Here is a 17,710-nt window from a genome sequence, read left to right as displayed (position 1 = left end):
AAGTCATTTTTGTTTTCGTTTCTTCTATCTATCTATCAGATTAGGGATACAACATAGGGACGGCCATCTCTTTTAAACATCAAACCATGGCATTTGCCATTTCAAGAAAGTAAAAAAAAAAAAAATCTTGCAATGGTTTCCCTCTCTCGAAAAAAGATTCCGACATATCTATCTCTCGTATGAATGAAGATGCAGACTATGAACTTCGTTGTGAAGAACCAAAACACTTACTTAGGTACTTTTCGAAACGTGTTGCGTCTTATTGTGCTCGAATTTATCCTTCTTCTCAAACTCGACGCCTTCAAAAGTTACCCGAGATGATCGATATTTGCCCCCAAAGGCTGTCCCGAAACCCCATCCGAGCCCTAACCCCACCCCGCAGCCACCGCCTTCCGACAAGAAAATCACAATATAAAACAACTTCGGATTTAATAACAAGATGAAAAAAAAAAATAGCATCACTCTATATACTTGAGCAAGTTGTTGAGATACATAAACCTAATGGAACTAGAGGCTCTGTTTGATTTACCTGCACCAAGGCCTAAGATGTTCAAAGGGATTCCTGAAGGAGAGATCAAACAAAAGATATTCAATCCAATTAGCATATATATTGAAAATTTGATCCACACTTTAAGCAAACAGACAATACCCATATTTCTATATCAATTAGTTATGGTAGCTGCAGAATGTAAAGTTTAGTCCTTTCTGCAAGGACAAAGCTCGTCCCTTTTCTATTTTTTTTATCAATTGAATGATGCAAGAGAACAAGGAAACAAAAAGGAAAAACACAAAAACAGAGAAAGTCTTGGAAACGTTTGGATCAAATTATCAATGGAGCAATTCATGTTTCCACCCGAGAAAGAACTCCACTGGGAAAAAAAAATCAAATTAAGAGGCTATCATCAAGTGCCAAAGATGGAGCTAATTCTATCAGTAAACGATTTAATTTTTTTATTTCTTTCAGATCACACTCTCAAATCTTTCTTCATCTATTACAAAACATTTTGATCACCAAAACACAAGCCTCATTGGTGCATTTTTCGTTCACGAAGCATCGAATTTCAGTTCATGTTCATCGTCATTTAAGGAATTCCAAAGCTAATATTCAGAAAATTCCATCTCGACGCACGAAATCTATCAGCAGAAACTGGAACAAATTCCAGAATCGTCGTATCATAACCAAAATTGGAAGAAGGAAAAATGGAATTGAGAGAGATGGTGAAACCTGACCTCCGAAACCCCACCCGATGCCGAATCCACAACCAACACCAAACCCTAGAAATGGGAGATTCAAATCGAATTCACAGATTTTGGGTCGAATCCGAAATAAATTATAAGGAAACGAAAGCAAAATACGGAAAAAATGGGAATATACCGAATCCAACCCCGACTCCGTTGAAGTCTGTGAGCACCATTTTCTCTTCTCAGAGACGAGAACAAAAGGAGAAGTTTGAATGATGGAGGTATTAGTGTCGCTTATAAGATTAATAATACAAAGGAAAAATCCAAAAAAAAAAAAAAAACTTTACAATTTTGACAAAAAAAACACTGAATTTTTTATTTTGTTAAATAAATATTAAATTTTTTAAATTTGACAAAATAAACACTTAACTTTTCTACGATTGTCAAAATAAACAAAATAGATGACATGACTCAATTAGATGCAAACACGTCAGATTATTTTATTTAGTTTTTTTACAATCGGAAAAAGTTCATGTATTTTTTTGGATCACTAAAAAAGTTCAGTCGCAGAAAAGTTTATGTATTTTTTGGATCATTTAAAAAGTTCAGTGTTTTTTTAGACTGGTTTAAAAAGTTTAATGTTTATTTGACAAAAACTAAAATTTAGTGTTTTTTTTGTCAAAATTGTAAAGTTCAGTATTTTTTTTGGATTTTCTCTAATACAAATGATTAAGTTAATTAAGCAGATTAATGGCTGCTCTTTTTTAGTTCGCAATATCCTAAATATTAGGATAATTTTATTCCGAATCTAAATGCAATAACAAATTATTTCTCTTTTTTTTTTGGGTTTGTTGGTCAAATAAATTGAATTTTAAAATTTAGAGTAAGAACTTGAATTTATAAATTTGAGATATATGAGTTTCGACCATATTTGACAAAAACTAAAATTTAGTGTTTTTTTTGTCAAAATTGTAAAGTTCAGTATTTTTTTTGGATTTTCTCTAATACAAATGATTAAGTTAATTAAGCAGATTAATGGCTGCTCTTTTTTAGTTCGCAATATCCTAAATATTAGGATAATTTTATTCCGAATCTAAATGCAATAACAAATTATTTCTCTTTTTTTTTTGGGTTTGTTGGTCAAATAAATTGAATTTTAAAATTTAGAGTAAGAACTTGAATTTATAAATTTGAGATATATGAGTTTCGACCATGGCCAAACATGAAATAAATGTAACCAACGACGAGGCTTGGTACCGTTTCGACGCTAATCCAAAAGCAAACGAAGATTAATATGAAAATATCCATTCATAATTGAACTTTTCGCACGTGGTCATAAACTCTCAAGCAGTATGCATACCACGTAGAATATATAAACATCCAAAAATTCGTTGGAGAATGGAATCAAATCTATGATCTCTCGAAGAATTATACATTTCTTAAGCTCTATATAATAGTATGCATTTTGTTTATGCAGAAAATCAGGATATCCCGTTTTTATAAATGGTGTGAATCGTACTCCTCCGAACCATTTAATTCTTCGTTTGTTTAACTAACAAAAATTTAATTTCTTTATAAATTTTTATAAAAAATTTAGATAAAATTGTTAAATACCTTTATTCTAATATTAAATTTGTTCTTACATAAATATTTTTGTGACGATCGAGAGCAAGAGCATTAGGGATCCAAGAAGGAGTAGTAACCTAAGTATATATGATGATGATACCTCACCTCGGTCAACGTTGAGATGAAAATATTGGAAACAACACTACACAACGAGCTACTCGCTATATTTCAAACATAAAGTTCATAGGGACCGGACTTCGGTCGAAAGTTTTAGGTCCGGCCCGATCATGTTTTGGATCGGGTCGGTCTGGCCCATAAATATTCGGGTGTGTCGGACTCAGGCTAAGCCAGATCAGCGCGGTCATTTGGACACACCTAAAACAACTAGAGGCTAAATGGGCAGCCTAAAATAAAATAATTTTTAGAAGAAATAAAAAAGAGAAATCCAACAAATGTAGTAACACAACTACCAAGATGGGATTAAATGGTCCTAAAGATTAAGGGAAGATGAATCAATAGAAGATGTCTTTGTCCACAAAAGAAACCAAACAACACTCCTTTACCCATATCATTTATTTGATGGGTTGTGAGATCAAACACTAAAAAGCCGCCTCCTGTGTCTTAAGACTCTAATCAAAACCCACTAATTGTCCTAAAGGAACAACATTCGACTGGTTTCATGACAAAAACAACAGATAATCCTACATTTTAAAAAAACAAACCCAATGACCATAAGAACAATACTGCTCATCTTCCTATCATAACACTCAATCAAGAACTCAAGTCTTTTCCTTTCCTTTTTCTCTGGTAACCTCACAAGAGATTGAGTTTCTCCAGTATAATCTTACCGAACCTACTGCACGTCATCAGTTCTTTGTTCTCTCGGAAAATATTCATCAACACCTTGCGTATATCATCCTGCCGTTAGAAAGCAAGTGCATGATTTTAAAGACAATTGATCTCAGAATCTTCTCAGATGAACAGCTATGTATGTATGTATGCATGTATGTATGTATGTATGTACGAATAATACATTACATGATCATGTGAGGGAAGTGAGATTTGTAAGGTGGTACCTTAGATTCAGCCCACATGCTCTGCACGACATAGTTTCCAAACTTGTCTATAAGAAGCGTCTTGATGTCTGTAAGGAGCTGCAATACGATTCCTCTGGAACCTTCTTTCCCCAAATTTCTCAAGATACTTTGGACAACGTGGCTGCCGTGCTTCTCGCGAGACAGATAAATGTAACTTCCTTCAAGCTGTCTCAGGATTTCAGAAGTTGCCCCTGGATCATTCACGTCCAGCACAAACTGCACCACAAAGTTTCTGAAGGAGAAGAAAAAAACTCGTTCAACAGACGGAAATGATGGTGTGAGTAATCGTTTTAAGGTTCAGTAAAATGACTTCATGTTTTACCCATAGCAGTGATTAGAGAGTCTCAAAGCATTCGAGGCTATATTGTAGATCAGATGTTGCCTTAGATTGCCCGTGGAGCGTGTAATGCAATCCTGAAGCAGGCAACAACCATGTTGATCAATGGCAATTTCAAAGCAATGCTGAGCAATCACTTCAAGAAGATGCTGCAAAAATTACAACAAAAAATTTATGAGAGTATATCACTGGAGAGGCATCCCAAGCTTCTTTTAAGGAAAAAAAAACAAACAAAAAGAAGATTGGATTGGAATCCATTTGGATATATTGATTCTGGTTTATTATTAGCACCCTTTTCTTGTAGCACAAGTAAAAGAGTTATGGTATGGCAAAGTTTGTGTGTAAACCTGGACATAAAGCTAGTAGACAATATCCATATTCATAATCAACTTAAAACTTTAAGAGGTTCACACGGTGAGAAACCCAACTTCAAGAGAATGCTATAAGAACATCATAGCAGAAGGAGAAGTTTACCATGTTGTCTAGAGGAGAGAAATGGCTCAAACAGTGCAGAATCACATGGTTGCCGTTGGCATTTTTAGTCAAACGAAGTGCTACCGGTCTTACCGCCATCATGAAGCGGGATATTTGCTCTCGAGACCTTAGATGTCTCAGCAGCTCTTCTATTGAGCGAGCCCTGTTATCTCTCGAAAAAAGACAATGACCAAATTAGAGGTCGAAACAAAGAAAAGAATCGAAATTCTGAACATGGGCTTCATCAAAACTATGCCATGCAGTCGAAGATCACATCTCTGATGGAATGTGACTGGTTACGCTAATGAGATCATACCAAAAGAACAAGCAACAATGAATGGTTTATCTGTACCATAATGCAGATCAAATCGATGGGAACATCATGTTTCGTACCCCTGAAAGTCATTGCAGATGTTAACAAGATGAAAAGGGTTCCTAGTGACCACGCCCAGAATCTGAGTGATCTGGTCCTTAGTGCATCTCTCAATACACTTCTTGAAAACATGTTGACCAAAAGGGTCCACCATCAGTTCACAAACATGGGAGACGACATTGCTGAAGCTCCAAACAAAGCTCCTCTCTGGCCCCTCAATAGCAGCAACCATATTTTCATAAAACATTTGACGCTTAGGCGTCATCACCATATTCGCCGGTCTCTGCAGAGACGCGAAATTGGGACGGTTGTTACCCCTTGAATTACGGTTCCTAAACATGGCACTATTCGAAGTAGGCCAGGGGTTCTGATCCAAGACACTATTATTTCTTGGGGGATAAGGAACTTCCCCAAGATTACCATTGAGGAAACCATTGCTAAGCATCCGATCCTGACCCATGACACTATTGCTATGCCTAGAATCATCAAACCCAAAAGACCCATTAACGCAATCGTTCTGAAAACCAAGTCTCATCTGCAGCTGCTGATTGATCTGTTCACGCTCTGCTTCTTGCTGAGCCGGAGGAGCCCTGCACCCATCCACATTGATTCCATGAAAGTCGTAAGAGCCCTGATAGAGACCACTGTTCCATAGCGGCGACGGCGGATGATGAAGACGAGGACGGCCACCACGGTCGTTAGAATCGGATAAACCCAGTTGGGAAAACCCGGATTCTAGGGTTTGCAAATCAGAGAAAGGGGAAAACCCCCAAGCTCCTCCATACGAGTGGCGGTAATCAATGAAGTCCGAGAGCCATTCATGAGCCAAAGAGCTCTCCGGCGGCGGCTCGGACGCTGACGCTGACGCTGACCCAGACGCAGATGCGGACGCGGACGTCGCCGGAAACCAGTCGCCGGAAGCCAATCCCTTACCCTTGTCCATGATCAAGAACGGAGGGCGAATCAAGCGGAGTTGGAGGAGCAAAAGGAAAAAAGAGAGATTGAGGTTTAACTCCAAAGATTTGATTTGGGGTTAAGGGAATAAATAAGAGGAGAAATTAAAAAAAAAAAAGGGCGAAAGAGATAACGGCGATTAAAGGAGAGATTAGAGCGAAAGAAGAAGAGATTAAGGAGACTAAAGGATACGATTAATGACCTACTTAATTGCCAAGAGGTTGAATACGTTTGAAACTCATATGCCGAGGAACTTAATCCCTCCATGCATATTTATAGTTAAGTTTCCTTCTCATACAAATAAAAAAAACATTGAAAAAGATAAAACTTAATAAATAAACAAATAAATAAAATAATGTCACCAAGAGATCTGAACTAAAGGCTCTTACGTGGGGCCTACGTGCATCATAAATATATTTTTAATTTTTTGATTGGCCGTTTTTATTCCATTATTAAAAAAAACAACAATTATTCCATTATAGTAGTATGTTCAAATCGAGATTTTTATAGAAAAACTTAATGAACATGTATTTTTTTAAATACAAATGTAGATCCAATATAAAAGAAAATGAATGTAAACATATTTTTTTTTTCAAATAACAAATTTGGAGATAAAATTTTGAATTAGCCCTAATGCTTAGAAAAATCAGTTGAAAAGAGATAGATACAAAAAAAAGGGTTATAATATTCAAATTGAAAAAGATTTACTTCATCAAAAAAATTTGAAAAAGATTTAATTTGAAAATAACTAGAACCAAATCTATAATGCGCTCGCGGACAAAATAAATGATTTTGTTTGACTTTACATGATGTGTATGGTTACGATCATAAAAAAAAATATAATTTATTTCAGATGAAGGATTATAAATTTGTGAAAATTAAATTCTGATTAAAAAAATATAGCCATTTGAATATTTAATTATTCAAGATGCATTTCATGTGTTGTATAACCATATATATATTCGATGTAAGTTATAGAATCGATGTGTCAATTACCGGTCCATGGAATGTCAGCATTGACTTATGATTAGGAACGTACCTTTTCAAATTTTTATCCGAACACAATTTGCAAAAAAAAAAGGCTTTTACTTTTGATTTTCTTTAGCAAGTAATTTGATTTTTTTAAAATATTATTTATTTGTTTAATTTATTATTTTATTTATTGTACCCTTTACAAAAATGTACAAATAATATCTCACAACTTGATTTAGTTAATTGTTCGCAGCTGCATCCAGACTAACGTGAATAATACACTTACGTTTACAATTTTATTTTATTTTTATTTTGTTACCAATGTTCTTTAACTTCTTTTCTATCTATTTTATGTAAAGATCAAGGGAACATCTTCGACCACAAAGCAAAACGTCTACATTAGAAAAACAAAAATAAATAAAATTTAAACTGGTGTATGTAAAATTTTATAAAAAAATCTAATTTCTTTGTTTTACTAAAAACGCAAACTATTTTTTTTTTCCGCAAATAACACTCAATATAGAAAATAGCAGTCAAACAACACATATATGAATAGGTGTTTAATAATTTAAAATAATTCATAATTTTCCAATTAATAAATTAGTTCGTGGTTTTTTTTTTTTTCTAAGATTAGGGTTGAATACGAGTCGAATATCCGGAAAAATCAGAATATTTGGATTTGGATCCAAAAGACTCACTTATTTAATTATAAGATTTGTATCCGGTATTTGAGGTTTACGAGTATACGGTGCACGGATATTCGGAATATTATTCAGGTATTCGCGGGTATTTGGATCCAGCTTTATTTAAAAAATAATAATATTTATATATAAAATTTTAAAAATGAATATATATTTAAAAAATAGATGAATTATGGTAAAAATATGAGATTAAAAGAGATAATAAAATATAAATAATAATAAATTTGTTTTTTAGATATTATTAAAAAATATAAAATTATTTAAACTAAAATAATTATATTTTATAAAAATATTATAGAGATATAAGATATAATTATTTATAACATATTAATTGACTATTCGATTTTAAAAATTCTATTATTTGAATTAGGATTCAGATTCGATATGGAAAAATTTGGATTTGGATTTAGATTTAAATAATATGAGTATCCTAAAATTGGATATCTACGGATATCCGATGAATATCAAATTTTCGGGTATTTGTGTCCAATCCTGGCTAATATAATAAGTTCATGTTAAAATCTTTTTTCTTCTTCTATAAACTACCTAATATTACACAAACTTATAAAATCATCCATTCGAATTAAACATATAATAAAAAACTATTGTTTAAAGAATTTTATACCAACTATTTGTTAATTATTTATAGTTTTATTTGTTTCATCGTTTATTTTCATCCCATTCAATTTTTATGGTATATATAATCCGATTTTGGCGTAAGAACAATTTTATTGGAAAATGAAAATATATTCTATGGATCCGATTATACGTGGTCATATTTGAAGGGTCGGAAATAAATGTTATAATAAGATAGAACATATAAATACTAACTATTGGTAAGTATTTGGGATGAAATTATCTAATAATGTATTTCTATTTTTGTGTATAAAATTAGATTATTTCAATGTGTTTGATATAGTTGTAACTTGTAACAGTTCTTGGACGGACGAGAATGTTTACTTTTATACATCTTGAAAAGAACGAGTCCTGATCCAAGCAAAGCTCACTGGAAACCTCCATACACCGGCGGGAGAATATTCCGTTTCGCGTCAGACGGAATATTCCCTTTCCGCCCACAACATGCTTTCTCCGACAACCAACGAAGATGGCGACGTTAACGTTGGCGAGGAGGAAATGGAATCCGATCTTCTTCTCCCTCCCCAAACCCTCCCGTCGAGCTCGTCCTCTTCCTCGTCCGAAGACTCTGATGATGTCGAATCCGATGTCGCTTTCGAATCCAAAGAAAAAATCGTCATCGTCGACGCGGAATCTCTCGATTCCGCCGCCGGAGACGCCGCACCGCCACCGTTCTCGTGGCGGGAGCTGTGGTTGTTCACTGGCCCTGGGTTCCTGATGAGCATCGCGTTCTTAGATCCGGGGAATCTGGAGGGAGATCTGCAAGCGGGAGCGATTGCGGGTTATTCACTGCTATGGCTCTTGATGTGGGCCACCGCCATGGGACTGCTGATTCAGATGTTGTCAGCTCGGATCGGCGTCGCCACTGGCCGACATCTCGCGGAGCTTTGCCGGGAAGAGTACCCGACATGGGCGAGGTATGTGCTTTGGTCGATGGCGGAGATTGCTCTGATCGGAGCTGACATTCAGGAAGTTATCGGCAGTGCCATTGCTATTCAGATTCTCAGCCGCGGCGTTTTGCCGCTTTGGGCCGGTGTTGTGATTACGGCGTCGGATTGGTGAGCCCTTGGAACTGTTCTTGATCTTCATTGCAGGATATTATGACTTATGTTTCTTCTAGATGAATTCAGTGAGATTTTGCTTCGTACCAGTTGAATAGCTCTGGTCCTTGATCTCTCAATTTCTTGGGTTAATTTGAAGCTCGGTTTTCTTCGTTTAAGCTTCAGTGAAAATGTCAATCCTGAACTATAAATCCTCGAAGTTCAATTCTAAATTTTGGGTGGAACACTTGCCTTAAACAGAATCTGGGTTTCGAATTCTCTTCTACTATCAAGTTCTTCCTTGATGATGATTGATGAGTAGTGTACGAATGCTGATTGATTGTTTACATCTGTTGCAAACAGTTTTGCGTTTTTGTTTTTAGAGAATTATGGTGTGAGGAAGTTAGAAGCTGTTTTCGCAGTTTTGATCGCAACAATGGCTATGTCCTTTGCCTGGATGTTCGGTGAGACCAAGCCGAGTGGAAAAGAACTTCTGATAGGTGAGACATTCATTATCTTCATATTTGAAGTTTGTTTTCTGTAATTGATTGTTAGAAAGAGAACCCTCTGTGACGCCTTTTTCGTTTGTTGTGCATCGGGTGTGATAGGGATTTTACTTCCAAGACTTAGCTCGAAAACAATTAGGCAAGCTGTAGGTGTTGTGGGCTGTGTCATAATGCCTCACAATGTTTTTTTGCATTCGGCTCTGGTGCAGTCAAGGAAAGTTGATCCGAAGAAGAAAGGCCGTGTTCAAGAGGCATTAAATTACTATATGATCGAGTCTACCATTGCCCTTTTCATCTCCTTCATGATTAACTTGTTTGTGACTACCGTCTTTGCCAAGGGATTTTACGGTACTGACCAAGCTAACAACATAGGACTAGTTAATGCTGGGCAGTATCTTGAGGAGAAGTTCGGAGGTGGGCTTCTCCCGATTCTTTATATATGGGGTATTGGATTGTTAGCTGCTGGGCAAAGTAGTACAATAACTGGAACATATGCTGGGCAGTTTATCATGGGCGGTTTTCTGAACATTCGGCTTAAGAAATGGTTGAGGGCACTAATAACACGGAGCTGCGCGATTGTGCCAACCATGATCGTGGCCATAGTGTTCAATACTTCTGAAGCTTCCTTGGATGTTTTGAATGAATGGCTTAATGTGCTTCAGTCCATACAAATTCCGTTTGCTCTTCTTCCCCTTCTAACCTTGGTAGCCAAGGAGGAGATAATGGGAGTCTTCAAGATTGGACCTATTCTCGAGGTAAAGTTTTTCTATATATACGCAAACATTTGTGTAGTACCAATCAAATTTTTGTTATCTATCGATGTTTTCGTTAAATTGGGTTATTTCGGAGTGCCTTAAATATTTCTCTTTGTAAGGACACAATAGTATAATTGCTTGAGTAATCCCTAAAATGGTTAGAGAGCTTACGACAAAGTGTCCTTTGTTTGCTTTCTTTTAACTAGGTTAGATCATTGTATTGTTCATTTTACTGCTAGGGTTAGTGTCTTATGCTCTTTATGATTGCAAGACAAATCATACCAATTATTACTTCTTGCCTAAAAGCTTAATCAATCATGCTTTCAGTTGTGCCATGACTCTTGTACCCATCTGCCCAAGACTTGTTTTTTTAAGATCTGTTTACTCATTCCTGTGGATCTATATTGCAGAGACTAGCCTGGACAGTTGCTGCCCTTGTAATAATCATCAATGGGTATCTTCTGTTTGATTTCTTTGTGTCTGAAGTTGACGGGTTTCTATTTGGATCCGCGGTCTGCATCGGCACTGCTGCTTATGTAGCATTCATAATCTACCTCGTCTCACACAGCAGCTCGGCTCATTCTTCTTGGTCCTCCATAGAACTCCCCAAAAGGATATCTCCGACCGGAAGCTAGTTTCCCCGAAGAAACTCCGTTACATAAAAAGGGAAAAGATCCCGGGAATCAAAATCGATTCATCACATCTCTCGAACTCAAGCAATAACGGCACGACCCGACATATACGGAAACTTCTTACAGACAGAAGCTTCATTGTCTTGGAGGGGGGAAAGCTTCCATTCCATTGTCCCCAGGACCGCGTAACAAAAGACAATACACATGGAAACCCCGAGCTGATTAGCTTTCAGGGGAAGTGGCAGTTCTTCTTGTATCTTTTTAAGCATATGCGTGTAATTGAAGAGTTGTTTTGTTATTCTTTCTATCATGTAGGTATAGCAAAAGAGTTATGTAGAAGTTTTTCTTACTACTCTGAATGTGCTGCTAAACGCCAGATAAGTTCTAGCGAGCACAGGCTGGGTACCGGTGAATGAATTCTAAGGTTATTTTTGTAATATTTACATGTCACTAGGGGTATTTTGGTCTTTTTGAGGGCATCGACGTTTTCTGCTTAACGCAGAGATTAGTGTTAAACATATCTTAATCGTGTAATTAATCTCATATGCAGAATCGTGTTTTTTGTTTTTCCGTGTAAAACACGTTTCTTTATCTGGTTTGAACAGAGACTACCTGTTTTCTCAGGCTTTGAATATCCTTACCAAAACCACATAACATATTCCAAGTTCTTGTCTCTCGTGTTACATGTTGGCTTGATTTCATTGACCCCGTAAAAGTTTTTCAAATCGAATATAAAATATCAGGTTAAGCTTAATAAAATGAATTTTATAATTTTAATCGATTTTGACTCAATTTGTTTTAAATTTCAGGCCTGAAGTTAGGTTAGCTTCATCAACTCTATTACCAGTAAATTTAATGTTATTTGGCGTTACGTCCTGTAACACCCATCTTCCTTTATCCCACCTAATCTATTCATCTTGTCTGAATCGAATCTTTTGTAATACAATTCATTATCAAATAGCTTTTTATTAAACCAAGGATTGGATAGTTCAACTGGTAAGGAAAAGAACAAAATTCATTTCCAACATAGATTCGAGTCTTCATATATAGGAAGAGATGGATATTCATTCAGACTTTTTCGATCCTTGTAGTTGGAACAAAGATACGATGAATTTCAAATGATAAAATGGAAAAAGAAAAACTACACTAGGTGCATTGTTGGTGTGTATGTCATAATTCCACCAATTAACATCACATTGAATGAATCAATCAATCGTTTTGATATGACAAAAAACATGTATAGATATACATATTTGATCACTACATATATATATATATATATATAGGCTTCAATGTCCACGGCCTCTCCTGCTTGGGCCCGAAGCCAAACTCATCATCAGAGGACGAACACTCGAAATGTTGGGTCCGGCCACAGCCACCGAGAAGGAGCCAAGACCACCCAGGGACGTGGTGGAATGTTCACAGCCGTCCATCTCTGATTCCTTTGAACGTAGGGCTCTGCCTTCAGCTTCACGTAAATTCAATGACAGCACCATCAAGATCATGCCCACCACCACCAATGCCTTCTTCTTCCTCTCCATCTCCATCTCTCCCTCTCTCTCTCTCGATTGAATGGGTATGTGATTGAAGTTGTTGAGAGTGATCCTGCGTTTGTGTGTATGTATATATATATATATATATACATATATATGTGTGTGTGTGTGTAACAAGAGGCTTTTCTTGACCAAGAATGTTGAACTTTTTGCTTTTCTTTATGCCCTTTTAATTATAAGCCTTTTTCTCCGTGTCATTATTTCCCATATTTCTCCTCCTCGTGCTCCTGTCCTTCGGATCATCCGAGCACATCACCCCTTTGTATGTTAACGTTTGGGAACTCACCTTTTTCTTCGGACCGGATTCGGCAACGCCTCGCAGCCTAGGGGACCAGACGAATGACACCACGGCCTGGGAGTAACCTGTATACCTGCTGAAATTTCGAAGCTTTTGCTTTGCCATACATGGCATGTTGTTGGACTTTTTATTTTCTTTTAAAATGTTATATAAATAAAAATAAAATACATTTCCTTATGTTCCATATTCACATATATTAACGACGACCACCCAATGTGAAAACTTGTAATAGTTTCTTTTCTTATTACAAAGTAGAAACATTACTAAATATTATTTAAAATGACTTTTATGAAAATATATATGCACTAGGGTTCCATTCATATTAATTTCATGTACAAGTAGTACGTCCATCTTGTTGTAACGAATTTTGAACGGTTTCTTAATATAAAACGGATTGTTTGTGTAAATATTATATTGGAGTACATTTTTTTATGTAATTATTAATATGAAAAGAAATCAGAGGCATTTAATTGTTGTATTAAAAGTGGAATTTCATTTGAATTGGCGTTCAAACACCAATCGTGGCTTGGGAATATTAATAAGAAGAAAAACAAACCAACAAACAAAGCCTTTTTGACTTTTGTTTCGGTAATTGTTGTCGGTCCGTGTCCGTGAGACACAATGGAAGGGTAAAATAGGGAATTCATTAAAATTCAACTTGACGAATAGCAATTTTTAAAAAAGAGAATTATTAAATCTAATATATAATTAATCTGATTAGATTTTGTTTTATTCTGATTAATTTGGATATTGTATCATTCGTGGAAACATTATACAAACTAAAATTATTCAACAATTTATTCTGATAGAATAAAACGTAGTTTTTTTTTTGAATAGTTTCATAAAAAGTTCGTATTTTTTCCAGTTTGATGATTGATAATTTAACATCCGATTGTTAATGAAATCATAATCGACTTATTGGGCCCAAACAGAATAAAATAAACATTATTGTAGAGTAATTCCCCAAGCACTTGGATCAGTGCCACGTGTTGGGAAAGGCCCGATAAGGCTGAGAAATCTCGGCCCAAACCTTTTTAGATAGATAAATAAAATTTGATAAAACGAGTTATTTTGTTTTAAAATTAAAAACTGATTTGTCATTATTTTGTATTTTTAATATTTTTTCCTGCAATAGAAAATGTCTATCAACATGGAATGTTTTCCATAACAACTAGCAATAGAAACACGCAAATAGAATCTTGGTTTCAAATGAATGAAAACATACGAAAAAATTGTTATCCATATACTACATTTTATAGATAATCGATATATTGTATATAGAAAATAGATTTATCATTTAATTTAAAATACAACTCGGATATCGAATTCTAAATTCCAGAACCGGATAACCAAAAAAAACCTGACACGTGGCACCTAGTTTACAAAGACCGGGGGGCGGGGGTCCGGTTAATTCCTCTTGCCGCCTAATTTTCGTCTGCAACACACATACAACGCACACTCCGTCGAAATCCCTAGTTCTCTCTGTTCATGATCCGTCCTGGAATCCACGACGATGCCTAGCCCTAGCTCCGCCGCAAAAGACGATTCAGCCACCGATTCTGACCTCCCCTCCGCCTTCCCCGCCGGCTCTGACACCGAGTCCGATACCGAGACGGAGACCGAGGACGACCTTTCTTGCCCTCCCGCCTCGAGCCCCTTCGAAGTTGGAGAGAAAGTCCTCGCCTCCCACAGCTCTAGCATCTACGATGCCAGGGTGACTCCGATTTCCCTTTTTTGCTTCTGATTATCTCGGAAATTGCTGTATTTTGCCAGGAAAGTTTAGGATTTCGTTGCCCATCTGGTGATTTTGGTCGACTAATCGTGTTTGGTGTGAAACGGGTGATGATTATGGTTATTTTTTGTGTGTTGTATGTATATTTCGTATCCAGGTGCTTAAATCGGACTATCGATTCAAGGAATGGAAGTTTTTCGTGCATTACATGGTGAGTATATGTTGAATATGCCGTTTGTCATTCAAAACCAGCTGTTCTACTTTTATCTTTTCTTTTTTCATAATTGCACATTCGTTTCGATGACGTGATTTATTTTCTTTCGCAGGGTTGGAACAAGAAGTGAGTAGAGCTCTCTCTGATCTTGTTATTGATATGTCGCATCATATATCAGTTTGGATATCATATCGTTTTATGCAAGCAATCTCCTTCAATTTAGTTCTCTATAGCTTGTTTATTTGTTTTGTATCCTTGTCTTATATTAAAGGGTTTTCATGAATTAAAAAAAAAACATTAGCTTGAGATATAGTAATCTTCCAAATCTGCTGTTTGTCCGGATTTTGATTTTGCAACGCATCTAAAATGATTAGGTTATCACAATTGCATCACCTTGTATAATGATTGCTTCTTTTGTTGTCCTTTTTTATGTGTTTTCCTAACAGTTGGGACGAGTGGATAGGTCTAGATCGTCTGATGAAACGTACCGAGGAGAATATCAAGAAACAGGAGGAACTTAATAAGAAGCTAGGAACACTAAAGAATGCAATGGCTTGGAGAGTGTCACAGATGAAACCTAGAAGCCCTAATGGTTAGTTTTTTTCTTTTCTTCTTCTTAAAGTTCCACGCGTTATTTGTTTTCAGGTCAATGGAAGAGGCAGAGATTGTACTACAATGTCAAACAACGTGGGGTTGGGGATGGAATATGAATACATGCACTATTGTTTTATATTACCATGCTTTCTGGGCTTGGTGTGGCTCTTTGTTTTCTGTTATATGCTGTTTGGTCGGCTGATCATTTTTTCTACATCTTCCTGACTTTTGCAGTTGCAAGAGGAAGAAAGAGAAAGCAAGATTCCATTGATAAGGTATTCTCTTTGTTGCCGGAAGTGTTTTGCTTGGTCTTCCATTTTCTTCGCATCGAGTTATGGTTCTCTACGTTTGGATCATGACATGAGAGTTTAACGTGAACCGGTGTTTGTCGACCACAGGAAAAAAATGCAGCTTCGTCAGACAAGCTTGTAACTTTTCACATTCCACCGGCTTTAAGGAAGCAACTAATTGATGACTGTGAATATGTTACCCACATGAAAAAGGTAGTGTTAATTTCTGTGCTAATGCGAATGGAAAGACCCATTTTCCTTCCTACGTGAAATTCGTTTTTTTGTCAGCCATTTGTCTTTAGTTTCTTTCTTTCCTCGAATTCCATGATTTTCTTTTCAGTGTCTATGTGGTCATGAGCTTTCTTCTATTGATTTTTCCATTTGTGAGAGAAAAACTATTTATGCAATCACAGGTTATACTTGTTATGAATTATTTCTTCCAGCTTTTAAGGAACTGATCGCATTCTTGGGCATTATTTGTGCAGCTTGTTAAACTTCCTCGTTCTCCGAACGTGGATGACATTTTGAAGAAGTATGTTGAATGGAAAACAAAGAAACATGGGGGGTAACTTCTCTCTTTACATTTCCGTTTCCAAGAATAGTGCTGTCATCACAACATATATTTACATGTTGCCATTTTCATATAATGATCAAGTAGTAATGATAGATAGATGCTCCATTGGCAGCCTGTCTGTGATTTAATAGGTGGATAGAGTATACTAGGGTTACGATGTACTAACTTCTTCGGTTGGCGTAGGGTAACTGACTCAGTTGGGGAAATTCTGAAAGGTTTGCGTTGTTACTTTGACAAAGCGTTGCCCGCAATGTTGCTTTACAAAAATGAACGCAAGCAATTTGAGGAAACCATATCCAGTGATGTTTCTCCCTCAACTGTGTATGGGGCCGAGCATTTGTTACGCCTTTTTGGTAAGGTCATCCTTCTTCATTTTTCTGTTAGAGTTACTCTATTTGTGCTTATCATGTCATAGCTTATTTTTGCCATTTCTTAGCAGGTCAGTTGTCTTGACTCTTAGTGTGAAAATCAAGTCGGTTTCATGACTTGCTTTATTTCCTCCTATTTCTCAAAGCTCTGTAATGACATTTTCCTTGTCTTTGGTTTATAGTTCTTCCCAAAAAACGAAGATTGTTTACTTGGTAGGGAAGCTGAAAATGAAAAATCTAGCAGAAAAAATAACTACATACCAGGGATACTTAGCTCCCTAGGTGATGAACTATCTTTCGATACAAATTTAACCCTTGATATGGCTTTCACAGTAAAATTGCCCGAGTTGCTAATCCATGTAAATTTGGCGGAAGAGACGTTAAAGGAACTGCAGCACAGCTTTGTCGATATTCTCAGGTAATAGTCACTAGTATTTCTCTGTTTTTTTGTCCTTACTCTTTTAAAAAACATTCAAGCAGCAAGATTGAAATTTACCAATTGAACATGATAAGAACCTGAGCAGCCGCATTCCGTTTTGCAAACTTATGAAATCAAATGCCCTTTGCTGAAATACATCATAAATGTGTAGTGTGTATGTGTGTATATATCCTTAATTATGTATGTTTCTTTTTTGTTTTGCATGCACTATACCACAACCTAATCCAGGTTCCTGAGGAAAAATCAGGGCTCGTTTTTCCTATCAACATACAGTACGGCTGAAGAAATGGATGCAAGTGCCGGGAAAGAAGATTAGGTACATGAGATCTCTCGTCGGTTGTAATTAACAGAGCTATGATGTGCAGTGCCAGTGCAGGTATTTTGTCTGTCTGTATGTGCCGTGTTTTTGTAGTATCCCCCCCC

At 36.3% G+C, this 17,710-nt stretch overlaps 4 protein-coding genes across 7 annotated transcripts in view; 2 read left to right on the top strand and 2 right to left on the bottom strand.

Annotated features, from left to right (window-relative positions):
* Positions 1-47: 47 nt before the first annotated feature.
* On the bottom strand, positions 48-1,463 carry LOC104812585 (protein TRIGALACTOSYLDIACYLGLYCEROL 5, chloroplastic-like). Its single transcript, XM_010539836.1, has 4 exons — positions 1,376-1,463; positions 1,231-1,275; positions 530-562; positions 48-389 (listed from the first exon to the last, which is right to left on the bottom strand). The coding sequence occupies exons 1-4, from the start codon at positions 1,413-1,415 to the stop codon at positions 232-234; spliced, it is 276 nt and encodes a 91-aa protein (XP_010538138.1). The 5' UTR covers positions 1,416-1,463; the 3' UTR covers positions 48-231.
* Positions 1,464-3,237: 1,774 nt separating this feature from the next.
* LOC104812584 (putative pumilio homolog 13) lies at positions 3,238-6,207 on the bottom strand. Of its 2 annotated transcripts, none has more exons than XM_010539832.1 (5): positions 5,050-6,207; positions 4,657-4,819; positions 4,168-4,331; positions 3,825-4,077; positions 3,238-3,666 (listed from the first exon to the last, which is right to left on the bottom strand). In XM_010539832.1, the coding sequence occupies exons 1-5, from the start codon at positions 5,970-5,972 to the stop codon at positions 3,562-3,564; spliced, it is 1,608 nt and encodes a 535-aa protein (XP_010538134.1). In that variant the 5' UTR covers positions 5,973-6,207; the 3' UTR covers positions 3,238-3,561. The 2 variants fall into 2 exon arrangements, with proteins under 2 accessions (XP_010538134.1, XP_010538137.1); XM_010539835.1 differs by having other exon boundaries at positions 4,168-4,259.
* A 2,384-nt stretch (positions 6,208-8,591) lies between these two features.
* On the top strand, positions 8,592-11,791 carry LOC104812583 (metal transporter Nramp2-like). Its single transcript, XM_010539831.1, has 4 exons — positions 8,592-9,350; positions 9,696-9,832; positions 9,941-10,593; positions 11,004-11,791. Exons 1-4 carry the CDS (start codon positions 8,737-8,739, stop codon positions 11,226-11,228), a joined length of 1,629 nt encoding a protein of 542 aa, XP_010538133.1. The 5' UTR covers positions 8,592-8,736; the 3' UTR covers positions 11,229-11,791.
* A 2,713-nt stretch (positions 11,792-14,504) lies between these two features.
* Positions 14,505-17,710, top strand: part of LOC104812581 (protein MRG2) — a 5,356-nt gene continuing 2,150 nt past the window's right edge. Inside the window, exons 1-10 of one of the 3 annotated variants that reach the window (XM_010539828.1) lie at positions 14,505-14,790; positions 14,966-15,019; positions 15,135-15,148; positions 15,469-15,614; positions 15,851-15,891; positions 16,015-16,119; positions 16,392-16,471; positions 16,664-16,833; positions 17,182-17,266; positions 17,516-17,673. In XM_010539828.1, the coding sequence (XP_010538130.1) occupies positions 14,590-14,790; positions 14,966-15,019; positions 15,135-15,148; positions 15,469-15,614; positions 15,851-15,891; positions 16,015-16,119; positions 16,392-16,471; positions 16,664-16,833; positions 17,182-17,266; positions 17,516-17,603 (984 nt within the window). In that variant the 5' untranslated portion in view covers positions 14,505-14,589 and the 3' untranslated portion in view covers positions 17,604-17,673. Of the gene's footprint in view, positions 14,791-14,965; positions 15,020-15,134; positions 15,149-15,468; positions 15,615-15,850; positions 15,892-16,014; positions 16,120-16,391; positions 16,472-16,663; positions 16,839-17,181; positions 17,269-17,515; positions 17,674-17,710 lie in introns of those variants that run through there. The other 2 variants (XM_010539830.1, XM_010539829.1) reach the window with 2 other exon arrangements.

Source organism: Tarenaya hassleriana, unplaced genomic scaffold (genome assembly GCF_000463585.1).
Source record: "Tarenaya hassleriana unplaced genomic scaffold, ASM46358v1 Cleome2, whole genome shotgun sequence".
Lineage (NCBI taxonomy): Eukaryota > Viridiplantae > Streptophyta > Magnoliopsida > Brassicales > Cleomaceae > Tarenaya > Tarenaya hassleriana.
Note: the sequence above shows the minus strand (reverse complement) of the source record. Positions and strands in the feature narration are given on the sequence as shown.

Coding starts and splice junctions, on each gene's coding strand:
- LOC104812585 (XM_010539836.1), bottom strand. CDS start 1,415: ATGGTGCTCACAGACTTCAACGGAGTCGGGGTTGGATTCG. Junction 563..1,230: donor CATCGGGTGGGGTTTCGGAG/GTCAGGTTTCAC, acceptor TCTCTCCTTCAG/GAATCCCTTTGAACATCTTA. Junction 390..529: donor CATCTTAGGCCTTGGTGCAG/GTAAATCAAACA, acceptor TCTTGTCGGAAG/GCGGTGGCTGCGGGGTGGGG.
- LOC104812584 (XM_010539832.1), bottom strand. CDS start 5,972: ATGGACAAGGGTAAGGGATTGGCTTCCGGCGACTGGTTTCCGGCGACG. Junction 4,820..5,049: donor ATCTGCAATGACTTTCAGGG/GTACGAAACATG, acceptor GAGAGATAACAG/GGCTCGCTCAATAGAAGAGC. Junction 4,332..4,656: donor TCTCTCCTCTAGACAACATG/GTAAACTTCTCC, acceptor TAATTTTTGCAG/CATCTTCTTGAAGTGATTGC.
- LOC104812583 (XM_010539831.1), top strand. CDS start 8,737: ATGCTTTCTCCGACAACCAACGAAGATGGCGACGTTAACGTTGGCGAG. Junction 9,351..9,695: donor GTGATTACGGCGTCGGATTG/GTGAGCCCTTGG, acceptor TGTTGCAAACAG/TTTTGCGTTTTTGTTTTTAG. Junction 10,594..11,003: donor AGATTGGACCTATTCTCGAG/GTAAAGTTTTTC, acceptor TCTATATTGCAG/AGACTAGCCTGGACAGTTGC.